The sequence below is a fragment of the Aotus nancymaae genome, unplaced genomic scaffold (genome assembly GCF_030222135.1).
Source record: "Aotus nancymaae isolate 86718 unplaced genomic scaffold, 86718_ANA_hifiasm-v0.15.2.pri h1tg000011l, whole genome shotgun sequence".
Taxonomy (NCBI): domain Eukaryota; kingdom Metazoa; phylum Chordata; class Mammalia; order Primates; family Aotidae; genus Aotus; species Aotus nancymaae.
In genome coordinates, this window is record NW_026988422.1 from 73621237 (window position 1) to 73635512 (window position 14276).

A 14276-nucleotide genomic window follows, 5' to 3' on the forward strand; every position below is an offset into this window, starting at 1 on the left:
ATTGCTTAAACCTGGGAGGCGGAGGTTGTGGTGAGCCAAGATCGCACCATTGCACTCCAGCCTGGGCAACAAGAGTGAAACTCCATCTCAGGGGAAAAAAAAAAAAAAATGCAACTGGGTGATCAACAAGGAGGGAGGATGCAGAGAAGTCACCCATCTTTCTTCCCAGAGCTTAAGGTGACCCTATAGCATGATGGGGAGGGGGTTGTGCTGGTGACAAGGGGTAGTTCCTTGGCTTTATGCATTAATCTGGGAGGCAGCTGGAATAATGGTTCAGTCAGTTTCAGGATGGTTGTTATTGAGGATGGGGTGGCCATTGGCTAGGGGCCGGCTCTTTGCTCCTCCCCTGGCTACAGCCGCCTTCCCCTCTGAGCTCTCTGTTTCTTCACAGCCACTTTGTTCATCTACTACCGGCTTTCCAGTTATGAACTCGTGGGCCATGTGCACAATGAGGCAGGCCCAGAAGATATGCAGCAGCTGTAGAACTCCCATCATGGAACTGAAGAGGTAATAGCCAAAGAAGGCAGGATAGAGCTCCAGTGGGTACACTAGGCAGGTAATGATGAAAACAATGGCGAAGACGATGAAGATATTGTTGCAGCTGTTCTTCCATCCCACATAGTTAAACATCTTGGCTGATGCTAGCAGGTAATCAGAAGAGTCACGCAGAGCCGTGATGGGAGTCCCAGCTCGGATGTAATTGGCAAACCTGGAGAAGCTGAGGAGGATGATGGTGGCCACATGGTGGATGATCTGTTCCTTGAAATCCTTTTGCTTGACGTCAGAGGCAATGCTGAAGAGCAGGGACCAGTAAAAGGAAAGTTGAACCACGTGGGACCAATACTGGGAAGGGATAGTGCTCTGTATGGGATATCCCTCCCAAGCTTTCTTCCTGTCATAGAACCAGGGTTTATCCCCAGTGATGGCCATGCCGGTAATGAAGGCAATCAGGTAAAATGTGAATCTCCAGCTGGCTTCTAGGAACTTCTTGAGGAGACTGGGCCGGTTGCAGTGGCAGCGGAGCCCGCTCTGCCGGGACAAAAACTCCATCTCCACCTCCTTGGGCTGCTTGCCACTGCTCAAGTAGAAATGTTCCAAGGTGGCGTTGGGAGGTGCCCACAGCTGAGTTTTCTCAGCTGTTTGTGTTCAAGTGGGCAGCCGGTGGTGTAGCCACGTACAACTCAAAGAAGTATAGAATGATGAGGAAGAGCAGGCCAAGCTTGGTGGCTCACATCTGTAATCCCAGCACTTTGGGAGGCCGATGTGGGCAGATCACGAGGTCAGGAGTTTGAGACCAGCCTGGCCAACATGGTGAAACCCCGTCTCTACTAAAAATACAAAAATTAGCTGGGCGTGATGGTGGGTGCCTGTAATCCCAGCTACTCGGGAGGCTGAGGCAGTAGAATCTGAACCTGGGAGGCGGAGGTTGCAGTGAGCCGAGATCACGCCACTGCACTCAAGCCTGGGCAACAGAGCAAGACTCCGTCTCAAAAAAAAAAAAAGAAAAGAATGATGAGGAAGAGCAAGGCCAGGGGCAGCGTGATATCGAGGTTTGAGGCTTTGGCGTAGACACGTCCACCTTTGTCTGAGGAGATAAGCCCTGCGCTGCCTGAGGCAGCAGTAGTGACCTCTCCTGGGGCAGTTGCCAGGTTGATTATGGTAATGTTGATTCTCCTCAGGAGCCACCCCCAACATTCCTGTCTGCTTCCAGACCTATAACTAAAGTCCTGTAGGGCCCCTAGAGGTAAGGTTCAGAGTGTGACCCATGAGGAGGAGCACTACACTCAAAAAGAACTGCTTGAGTTTTCTGACTTACATAAGCAGAAATCTGGAGGGCAGGCATAGGAATGGATATTAAGGGTGTGGGATAATTGTGGAAGGAACATAGAGTTGGAGCAGGCTGAACTTACTGATTTGGACCCACTAAGTAGGGATTCTGCATTTAACACTGCAGCTTGGGGAGTTAAAAAAAAAAAGGTTCTAATCATTTATTTTCTTGGTTAGATGAAAAGATTAAAAGATGGCCCACTGTGGGTCACTCCACCAGGAAACAGAAAAAACATGACCTGCTGAGGTGCTTGCTGAAGGCAAAGGGAATACAGAATGTATAGTAGAAGAAGGTAGTCATCAATACCAGCTACGATCACGTGACCAGATACAGAAACGAGGACTGTAATTGTCATGAGTATTTCCTCCTCCTTTTGTTAAAAACATGTTTGTGCATGTCTACACTTGTACTAAGAAAATATCTTCATTTTATTTCCTTTTTCTTTTCTTTTTTGTTTCTGTTTTTGTTTTGAGGTGGAGTCTCGCTCTGTCACCCAGGCTGGAGTGCAGGGGCATGATCTCAGCTCACTGCAACCCTCGGCTCCTGGGTTCAACTGATTCTCATGCCTCTGCCCCCTTTGTAGCTGGGATTACAGACATGCACCACCATGCCCGGCTAATTTTTGTATTTTTAGTAGAAGCGTGGTTTCACCATGTTGGTCCGGCTGTCTCCAACAGCCTTGCCTGTGGGAAGTAGAAAACTTTCTTTTTAAAGTTTTCTTTTTTGTTAAAGAATAAGTGTGCTAGTAACTTTATTAAGCCCTATCCTATGTAGCTGTTAAACATGCCATCCTCACAGGCCGTAGTACATTTTATGTCCTTGTACTTTAACGAAGATATCTGTGCTGGACGTGTTCACAGGTATGTCCCAGCTCTCCATTGCTTTTTCCTGTTTAGAAAAGTTTTAAGTTTTTAGCCAATCAGATTTTAGTTTAGATTGTGAGGTCTGACTCCAGGCAACAGAAATCAGACACAACAGTAAGAACAACCCCAACTACATAAGGGATAAATTTGTGTGTTTTCCTTTGTTCGCTGTACTCTTGTGGCATGATGGCTAGCGAGGGTACCCTTCCTGCAGTCCAGGAAGTAAAAATCGCATTGCTGAAAGATCCTTTGTCTCAGTGCTGGTTTTTCTTTGCAGCACTGAGCATCTATTTCCAACACCTATTTCCAACATTGCCCAACCTCCTTTTTCCTTTATCATGCAATGTAAGATTTATTGACTTCATGTCAGCATTTAAGCATCGCTAACTTTGTGTAATAGCATTTGGGTTGGGGATTGGTGCATTCCCGGTTGTACGAAGGATAGTTGCATTATGTTAGGCATAATTCTGACCTTATTATTGTCTTTATTTGAAGATTGTGTATGCTCTCAGGAGAGGTATATGGGTTCAAGTTGACAAAGGGTGGATTTGTGATGGTTAATACTGAGTGCCAACTTGATCGGATTGAAGGATGCAAAGTATTGGGTGTGTCTGTGAGGGTGTTGCCAAGGAGATTAACATCTGAGTCAGTGGGCTGGGAAGGGCAGACCCACCCTTAATCTGGGTAGGCACCATCTAATCAGCTGCCAACATGGCCAGGATATAAAGCAGGCAGAAAAACGTGAAAAGACCAGACTGGCTTAACCTCCCGGTCTACATCTTTCTCCCGTGCTGGATGCTTCCTGCCCTCAAGCATCGGACTTCGGGTTCTTCAGCTTTGGGACTCGGACTGGCTTCCTTGCTCCTCAGCTTACAGATGGCCTATTGTGGGACCTCGTGATCACGTGAGTTTAAACTCCCCTTTGTGTGTGTGTGTGTGTATTCTATTAGTTTAGTCCCTCTAGAGAACCCTAATACAGATGGGCTTATTGGCTTATGACTCCATCGTAAGTCATCCTAAGTTAGGCATTTGTATACCTAACATAGTGTGGAAAAGAGGAGTGGGGAGAAAAAGCTTCTTTTTTTTTTTTTTTTTTTTTTTTTTTGAGACAGAGTCTTGTTCTATTGCCCAGGCTGGAGTGCAGTGGAGCAATCTCAGCTCACTGCAACCTCCGCCTCCTGGGTTCAAACAGTTCTCTGCCTCAGCCTCCCAAGTAGCTGGGATTACAGCCACTCAACACCACACTGGGCTCATTTGTGTATTTTTAGTAGAGACGGGGTTTCACCATCTTGGCTAGGCTGGTCCTAAACTCCTGACCTTGTGATCCACCCGCCTCGGCCTCCCAAAGTGCTGGGATTACAGGCATGAGCCACCACGCCCAGCCGAGAAAAAGCTTCTATTGGAAGAACAATTGGGTTTCTTTAGAAAAGACAAAAGGCCTATAGGAGAGCAAATGGGAAATAGAAAAGTTTGTGATTGTTTATGCAGGAGTGAGTGGTCTTTCCATTTTCTTCATGGCCATGAAACTCCCCCAGAGTGGAGATTTTTGGTAGGTTTACTCTTGGTCTCTATCCTGGGAGTAGTCCCACCTGTGAAGAAGGAATTTCTGACAGCTTCGTTTCCCAGAAGTTGCTGCTTTTAGTCAGATAAGGGAAGTTCCAAAAGGGCTTCTTCTGCATCTGTTGACTCTCAAATGTCTTCATATAATCTTCATAATCAATTAAAATAATCTTCATATCAGTTCTGGGGTTCTGAGTAGTCGCCACCGTGTTTAAGCTGAGACCTGAAAATTAAGCAGGAGGAAGGTAGGCAGAGATGTCTCCAAGCAAAGGTTGTACCTCTCTGCGCAGGGCTGGCTAAAGCATTGAGTACCTGGATGGGAAGTGGAGTTTAAGATACATCCCAGTCCGGCAAGGCGCGGTAGCTCACATCTGTAATCTCAGCACTCTGGGAGGCTGAGGCAGGCGGATCACCTGAGGTCAGAAGTTCGAAACCAGCCTGGCCAACATGGTGAAACCCCCATCTCTACTAAAATACAAAAATTAGCCAGGTGTGGTGGCAGGTGCCTGTAATCCCAGCTACTTAGGAGGCTGAGGCAGGAGAATTGCTTGAACCTGGGAGGTGGAGGTTGCAGTGAGCCAAGATTGCACCACTGCACTCCAACATGGGCAACAAAAGCGAGACTTCATCTTAAAAAAAAGACACATCCCGGTCCTAAAACCCTTTGGATTTCCTTGAGACAGAAGGGAGATAAAAATTAAAATTGGGGCTCAACACTGGACCTGGAGCCAGAATGTCTGAGTTAGACCTGACTGCGCATCAGCTCTGTGGTCCCAGACAGGCCATTTAATGTCACAGCCCCAATTTCTCATCTGCAAAATGGGAGTGACACATCAACCTCAAAGCACTGTTGTGAGGTCGGATGAGCCCATCTAAGAGAGCAGACAGCGGGCATTCAGCAAGTTTAAGTGGAATCTCAAGTCTGGCTTTAGCTCATCTCTTGGGATCAAGTGCTCAAGGCAGGTTGGAGGTGGGAGGACTGGGGTCCAATGACATGGAGTGGTCTGGCTCCAGCCTGGCAGTGCCAGTCTCTCTCCAGCACGGGTGGCCAGGTGGGGCCTGGACAGAGAGGGAGGGTGAACCCACAGACGCAGCCCTGTAGACCTGGCTTTCAGCAGGATAGAGGCCAAATACCAAGCTTCTTGGCCAAAGAGCTCAAGGGCCACGGTGAGATACAGTAGGCCTGTCCGGAGAGCGGGTGGGCAATGCGCGTCAGGTCCGAGAGCACCCAGGGCGTTTGGAGACTGAGGGGCAGACACGTGCTCCACAGAGCCCTTCTCATCCCGGGAGGAACCCGCACCTGCGCGGTATTTGGTTTGCGGCGCTCTCTGCTGGTGAGTGTCTGAATTGCATGCACTTGTCATAACCCGGGAAAATCGCACCATCATTCTTTCATTCCTTCTTCACAGGATGCACTCGGACAGTCACAGGCAGCCTGGGCGCTAAAGCTGAGGTTAGTTTTGGTGGTAAATTACCAAGCCTCAGGTCATTTTACCCCAATAATTTATTTGAAAAAATATTCTTTTAATAAACTTACCTGTCAGGCACTGTTTTAAGTACTTTACAAATGCCACCTAGCTTTTTATTCAAAGAAGTTATGTGAGTAGGGTCTATTAGTATACCCATTTTACAGATGGGGACACTGGTGCCAGGGCTCACATGCTGACATGCCATGCCAGTGGCAAGCGGACGGCAGGAAGCCTGGCCTCAGGTGCCTGCACTTCACCATTCCAGTACCTGCTCCTCTTTTTCTCTTTTTGATATAACAGCTTGATTGAGATATAATTCACATACTGTACAATTCACCCATTTAAAACACACAACTCAGTGGTTTTTACTGTGGTCACAGGTGTGTGCAACCGTCACCAGAGTAAATTTTAGAGCATTTTAATAACCCCCCAAAAAAGCCCCTTACCCATTTGCACTCACCCCACCCTCTCCTTCCTACCTCCAGAAAACCACTAACCAACCTTCCTTCCTTCTTTTCTTTATGACTTTCTTTTTCTTTCTTTCTTTCTCTGTCTTTCTTCTTCTTTCTTTCCTTCTCTTCTTTCTTTCTTTTCTTTCCTTTTCTTTCTTCCTCCCTCCCTCCCTCTCTCTTTCTCTTTCTTTCTTTCCTTCTTTCTTTCACAAAGTGTCTCTCTGTTGCCCAGGCTGGAGTGCAGTGGTGCAACCATGGGTGACTGCAGACTTGACTTCCCGGGCTCAAGTGCTCCTCTCGCCTCAGCCTCCCAAGTAGCTGTGTCCACAGGCACACGCCAGAACACCCAACTAATTTTTGTATTTTGTAGAGATGGGGTTTCACCTTGTTTCCCAGGCTGGTCTCAAACTTTCGGGCTCAAGGAATTTGCCTGCTTTGGCCTCTCAAAGTGCTTGGATTACAGGCACGAGCTACCATGCCTGGCCCACCAATCTACCTTCTGTTCTCTATGACTTCACTTAATCCGAACATTTCATATGAATGGGAGCAAATAATATGTGATGTTTTGGGACTGACTTCTTTCACTTATGCAGTATTTTCAGGGCTCATTCATGTCATGTATGCATCATACCTCACTCCTTTCATGCTGAGTAATATTCCCATGTGTATATATCCCACACTTAATAATTATGAATATTATTAGAGCCTTTAAATCAAATCATATTATACAGAAATTTCACTCCTATATATATACCCGAGAAAATTTAAAGCATGTCCCCCCAAATCTTGTATGTGAAATTTTATAGCAGCATTATTCACAATTGCAAAAGAGTGCAAACAACCCAACTGTCCATCAATGAAGGAATGAGAAACACAATGTGAGGACAGGGAGCCTCTGCTCTTGACTTTCATAAGCTTCAGGGAGACCTCAGGACATAGACAGCAGATTCAACAGAAGCCACCCGTAGTAGGCAGGAAGCTTCTCCCTCCCCAGGCTGCTGCGGGGTGGAGGTGGGTGGAAGGTAGGAATAAAATCCCTCTTATTTTGTAATTTTTTTTCTCAGTGTTCTGACCTTTAAAAACAATGATGAGAGTAACAGTCTAGGAGTTTCTCAAAAGGTTAAACAGAGTTACCATATGAGCTAGAAATTCCACTCCTACGTATATACCAGGGAAAATTGGAAACATATGTCCCCTGCAAAACTTGTATGTGAAATTGTGTAGCAGTATTATTCATAATTGTTATAATCCCAGGTCTTCAGATAAACTCAACTGCCAACCAGAAAATGTTTAAATTTACCTATAGCCTGGAAGACCCCACTTTGAGTTGTCCCACCTTTCTGGACCAAACCAATGTATTTTTAAAATGTATTTGATTGATGTCTCATGCCTTCTTAAAATATATAAAACTAAGTTGCACCCTGACCACCTTGGGCACATGTTCTCAGGATCTCCTGAGGGCTGTGTCATGGGCCATGGTCACTCATATTTGGCTCAGAATAACTTTCTTCAAATATTTTACAGAGTTTGACTCTTTTCATTGACAATAATCTGGCACCCAACATGGGGCCTCTGAGAAGACTCAGGACCCTGAAGGAGTTGCCTGAAACTGGAGCAAAGGTACCAGCAGGGGTCCATTGAAGCCTCATGGGTTTGAGCTTCTCCTCTGGTGGGACTGCTAAATCCTCCTGAGCCCCAGACCTCCCGTTTTGGTTGATGGTCTTTCATTTATTCCGAGCTGGTTTTTTCTTTCTCTCTTTTCTCCTAGGGAATTGGTTAAAATCTTAATTTTAGTTTCAGAGGTGCATTCAAAAGGATCTTTATCCATTGCCTTTTCTCTCAAAATTAAACTCAATTGGCTTGTCTGTGGGCACTGTGTGTGAGGAACAGAACGGTGATTTTTCATTAATAAATGAGAGACTGAGTTGCTCAGCTCCGAAGAGAAAGGGCATTTTGCTCCTCCCAGCCGAAAGGCACCTCAGGGTGACTGGGGGCCTTGTGGGAGTGTCTGGGGGTTGACCCCCCACAATGTGCAGTGGCTCTATAGGAAACTCCCCAACAAATACTAATTTTAAAAGCTCATCCAGGAAATGCATATAAGGGCTGATCACTGGCCTTTGAAGCCCTCTCAGAGGTGATAGACTCTGAAGAGAAACTGAGACACATAAGAGGGTGAAAATGACTCAGTGGTGACGCACTCTGGAGTCCTGCCCACAAGCAGCATGTATCGGCCATCGGCCCACCACATGAAACCTTAGGCCACAGGTCAGCTCCCTTCTATTTTATTTATTTTATTTTATTTTATGTTATTTATTTATTTATTTTTGAGACAGAGTCTCACTCTGTCACCCAGCCTGGAGTGCAGTGGCATGATCGTGGCCCACTGCAACCTCTGCTTCCCAGGTTCAAGTGGTTCTCCTCTGTCTCCCAAGTAGCTGGGATTACAGGCATGTGCCACCGTGTTCCACTAATTTTTGTATTTTTTTCTTTCTTCTTTTTTTTAAATTAAAAAAAAATTTTTTTGGTGCTGTGACTTGGATACGAATTTTTGTATTTTTATAGAGACGGGGTTTCGCCATGTTGGCCAGGATGTTCTTGAACTCCTGACCTCAAGTGATCTGCCCATCTCAGCCTCCCAAAGTGCTGGGATTAAAGACATGAGCCACTGGGCTTGGCCAAGTTCCCTTAAAAAAAAAAAGATGGGAAATAACCCCTCCAAAAAAAGAGGCAAGGCAAGGAAAGCGGCCCCCACAGTCACCCAGCTGGGTTTTGGTTTAATAATTATGGCCTCTTTACTTGCAAGTCTTTATGTAAATAGGAATACCTTACTAAAGTTGACCTAGGTCTAACTTTCCAAAATGAAGAACTTTTGATATTCCTAAATTGGTTTTCTTGAGCTCTAGATTAGAAAAATTAGGCTCCAAAATCAAAGAAAATGAATGGGAATTGTACTTTAGCTGGTACCTAATCATCAAAAAGAGGGAATAATAAGCTTTCCTCATTCCAGGAAGTTAATTAAAAGTTTTTTGAAACCATCTCAGAATTAAAGAAATTAGTAGAAGCCACTCCTGAAATCAGGAAGGCTCCAGAAACTGTCTCGCCTTCTGCTCCTCCTGACTCTCTTCTCTCTGAACTTCCTTGCCTGGACAATTTCCTCTTTCTTCCTCCTTCCCCTACTCTCTTGCCTCCAGCCACAGGGGGACCAGAAATAGCTGGAGAAAATAATATAGTAGTTGCTGCTTTTAGAGTAAAACCCATAGGCAGAGGAAATCCTAACATAATATATGCCCCCTGGACCAAATCAGGGTTAAAGGCCCTAGTAGCTGGATTCCCCAATCCAAATGAAGATCTCTTTGGATTTGCTAAGGAATTCCGATTAATGCTTAAGACTTATGATCCAGGGTTCTCTGACCTATATCAGCTGATTGAGTTACTGGTCCCCAAAAACAAAGCAGAAGAATGGTGTACAGGAGCAGATTGGAAACAGCCGTTAGAAGATTTTGACAAGATAACCATAAAAACCCTAGAAGAAAACCTAGGCAAAACCATTCAGGACACAGGCATGGGCAAAGACTTCATGACTAAAACACCAAAAGCAATGGCAACAAAAGCCAAAATAGACAAATGGGATCTAATTAAACTAAAGAGATTCTGCACAGCAAAAGAAACTATCATCAGAGTGAAAAGGCAACCTACAGAATGGGAAAATATTTTTGCAATCTATCCATCTGACAAAGGGCTAATACCCAGAATCTACAAAGAACTCAAATTTACAAGAAAAAAACAACCCCATCAAAAAGTGAGCAAAGGATATGAACAGACACTTCTCAAAAGAAGACATTTATGCAGACAACAAACATATGAAAAAAGCTCATTATCACTGCTAATTAGAGAAATGCAATCAAATCCACATTGAGATACCATCTCACACCAGTTAGAATGGTGATTATTAAAACGTCAGGTAACAGATGCTGGAGAGGATGTGGAGAAATAGGAATCCTTTTACACTGTTGGTGGGAGTGTAAATTAGTTCAACCATTGTGGAAGACAGTGTGGTGATTCCTCAAGGATCTAGAACTAGAAATACCATTTGACCCAGCAATTACTGGGCATATACCCAATGGATTATAAATCATTCTACTATAAAGACATATACACATGTATGTTTATTGCAGCACTGTTCACAATAACAAAGACTTGGAACCAACCCAAATGCCCATCACTGATAGACTGAATAAAGAAAATATGGCACATATACGCCATGGAATACTATGCAGCCATAAAAAAGGATGAGTTTGTGTCCTTTGCAGGGACATAGATGAAGCTGGAAACCATCATTCTCAGCAAACTAATACAGGAACAGAAAACCAAACACTGCATGTTCTCACTCATAAGTGGGAGTTGAACAATGAGAACACATGGGCACAGGGAGGAGATCATCACACACCCACACAACAGGGCCTTTTGGGAGGTGGAGGGCTAGGGGAGGGATAGCACTAGGAGAAATAGCTAATGTAGATGACAGCTTGATGGATGCAGAAAACCGCCATGGCACATGTATACCTATGTAACAAACCTGCACATTCTGCACATGTACCCCAAAACTTATAATATAAAAAAAGAGGATTTTGACAAGATAGATGCAACTGGAAGAGCGCAATGCAGAGAGCTTTGCAACCGCCTCTGTGAAACTGTACCGCAGATATTCCCCAAGGTTGTAGACTGGGCAAAGGAGCAACGGTGTGAAATATGCCCAGACGAGACCACGCCTGACTTTTATATCAGGTTTGAAGACACTCAAGCAGTTTTCGGGAATATCTCCTAGAAACTTTGAACATGGCAGAAGTGACACCTTATTAAATTCTGGGTTTATTCCAGGTTTAGACAAGGAGTTAGCAACCCTAATAAAGAGGAATAATGTGACTTGGGCTTCCTTGCCCACTAGCCATCTAGTCACCTTAGCTGATAGATTGTCACAAACAATCGTTAAGAAAGAAAAGGAAACAGTCTCTAAAATTACAAATTTATAACTAAAACAACTTAGTAACCAAGTTGGGAGTTTGCAAGGGTCCCATGGTGCCCAGAGATCTAAGCGACCCCAAGAGGAAGCAATTTGCCACTATTGCAAAAAGAAAGGACATTTTTAAAAAGAATGCAAAAAACTTAAATGGGTGCCGGTACAAAGTGGGCAAAGGGCCCCAGAGGAAGGCACCAGAACAACTCAAAAAATCAGAATAGGCATGCTCCGAGGGAACAGAGAGGGTTTCCCCCCTACTTCTAACTGATGCTTCAGGAGAAGTAGAAATATCCACAAATGGGGAAAACACCGAAGCCTCGTCAACACCGGCACCACACTGTCTGTTTTAACCCTACCTTGATTAAAAACCCTCTCCCTTGGAGTAAAGAAAAAGTCCAAATGGTAGGAGTTTCAAACTCTCCTGTTATAGCCTTCAAATCAAATCCCCTTCCATTTCAATCAGGAAACCTAGTGGGACATCACGTTTTTCTTCTACGAGATGGCGCCCCTATACACCTGCTGGGATGGGATTTCCTAGAAAGCCATAATGCCCACATCTCATTTTCACAGAAGGGAGAAATGATTCTCAACTTGGGAGACATAGAAGACTTACGAATGCCCACATGTAATATTAGTAATATTATACTTTGAAAAGTTAATCAAGATTCTGGAGAGGAAGAATTAGAGCCTTTCTTATCTAAGGTACCAGACTCCTTATGGGCAAGCTCTTCCACAGATATTGGGAGAATTAAGTCAGCAGTTCCTACAGAGATAACCATAAATCAATCCCCCTGCCAAATGTAAGGCAATCTCCCCTTAGACCTGAAGCGTTACTAAGAATCAAACCAATCATTTAGGACTATTTACACAAAGGACTCATAATACCCTGCACCAGCCCTTGCAATACACCAATCCTCCCAGTTAAAAAGCCAAATGGGGGCCGGGCGCGGTGGCTCACGCCTGTAATCCCAGCACTTTAGGAGGCCGAGGTGGGTGGATCACCTGAGATCAGCAGTTCCAGATCAGCCTGCCCAATATGGCCAAACACCGTATCTATGAAAAATACAAAAATTAGCCAGGCATGGTGGCGAGCACTTGTAATCCCAGCTACTTGGGAGGCTGAGGCAGGAGAATCACTTGAACCTAGGATGCAGAGGTTGCAGTGAGCTGAGATCATGCCACTGCACTCCAGCCTGAGCAACAGAGTGAGACTCCATCTCAAAAAAAAAAAAAAAAAAAAAAAAAAAAACCAAATGGGAAAGGCTGGAGATTTGTTCAAGACCTAAGAGCTATAAATAAAATAACAATTCCCAGACAGCCTGTTGTTCCTAACCCCCAACCTTACTGTCCAATGTTCCTATCACCGTTAGCCAGTTCTCTTGTTATTGATTTAGGTAGTGCATTTTTAGCATACTTGTAGAGCAAAATAGCCAGTATCTGTTTGCTTTCACTTGGGAAAATCACCAGTACACATGGACAGTCTTACTCCATGGAAAAGTCCTACTTTTTTTTTAAGGTTTTCTTTTTTTTTTTTTTTTTTCTTCAAGACAGAGTCTTGCTCTGTCACCCAGGCTGGAGTGCAGTGGCACAATCTGGGCTCACTGCAACCTCCGCCTCCCGAGTTCAAGTGATTATCTTGCCTCAACCTCCAGAATAACTGGGATTACAGGTGCCCGCCACCACGCCCAGCTAATTTTTGTATTTTTGGAAGAGACGGGGTTTAGCCATGTTGGCCAGGCTGGTCTTGAACTCTAGAGCTCAGGTGATCCACCCTCCTCGGCCTCCTAAAATGCTGGGATTACAGGCAAGAGCCACCATACCCGGCCTCCTTTTTTTTTTTTAACTTTAAGTTCCGGGATAAGTGTGCAGAACGTGCAGGTTTGTTATACGGGTATACATATGCCATGTGGTTTGCTGCACCTATCAACCCATCATCTAAGTTTTAAGCCTGCATGCATTAGGTATTTGTCCTAATGCTCTCCCTAAAGTCCTACTTATTTTTCTTAAACCCTAAAGGCTGATTTAGATGGCACTGAATTTCCAAATGAATCTACTCTAGTTCGGTATGTGAATGATTTATCACTGTATTCATCCTCCCTACCAAAATGCAGAGAAGTTACTGTCCACCTAAAACAGCTTGCTTTTAAGGGACACAAAGTATCAAAAGATAAATTACAATTTTGCCTTCTCTAAGTTAAATATTTGAGACGTGATTTCCCCAAGGTCGATATTAATAAACCCTGAGAGAATCTCTGCTGTTATGATCTTTCCCACGCCCAAAACTAAAAAGCAATTAAGAGGATCCTTAGGGCTAACAGGCTATTGAAGGAGTTGGATTTCAAACTACTCCTTCATGGTGCAATCCCTATATTAAAAACACTAAAACAGACCCAGCTGGACCCAATCCACTGGGAAGAGGGGGAAAACCAATCCATAGATACCGAGGACCAGCTCGGTCGGGAGCCCCCTACCCAGGCTGCACTGAAGGTATTTGAGAGACAGACACCCAGATCCAACAAAGTGGATCTATCCTGGGGACCAACAGCCTGAGAGCCTGCGGGGATGACGGCGATCCAGACTGAAGGCCTCGAGCAGAGAGTCATCCACGTATTTATTTGCTCTTTGACAGGTGATTCTTATTAATACACAGGTGGTCTACATTTACACATAAGACTCTACCAAGTAGGCAGCTGTTACCCACCTACCACTAATTACAAACTAAAAGGTATCCTCCACGGAGAAGCCAGACTCTCACCCAAGCACCTGCTCTAGGCCACCCCCGTGACAGCCTTCCTTTTTCCCTCTTTGTACGTGAAATAAGCGGGAATGCTCTAGGAGTGTTAACTCAGAAACATGGTGACAATCACAGACCAATTGGTTACTGCAGTCAACAGATCCAGACGCAAGGGGGCACCCTCCTGGTTACCTCCTGGAAACACTATTGTGTTAGCTGTCTCGTCCACCTGCTTTCTGCCCCCACATCACTTTGAAGCGCTGTAACACCTTTTTTTTGTTTTTGAGACAGTGTCTTGCTCTTTTCACCCAGGCTGGAGTGCAGTGGTGCGATCTGTGCTCACTGCGACCCCC

General features: G+C 44.8%; 1 protein-coding gene across 1 annotated transcript; it reads right to left on the reverse strand.

Annotated features, from left to right (window-relative positions):
* Positions 1-273: 273 nt before the first annotated feature.
* On the reverse strand, positions 274-5533 carry LOC110569295 (ceramide synthase 2-like). Its single transcript, XM_064374530.1, is given in 4 exon segments — positions 274-1134; positions 1136-1214; positions 1528-1633; positions 5386-5533. Coding segments are annotated over 4 exon segments (1194 nt in total).
* Between the last annotated feature and the right edge of the window lie 8743 nt (positions 5534-14276).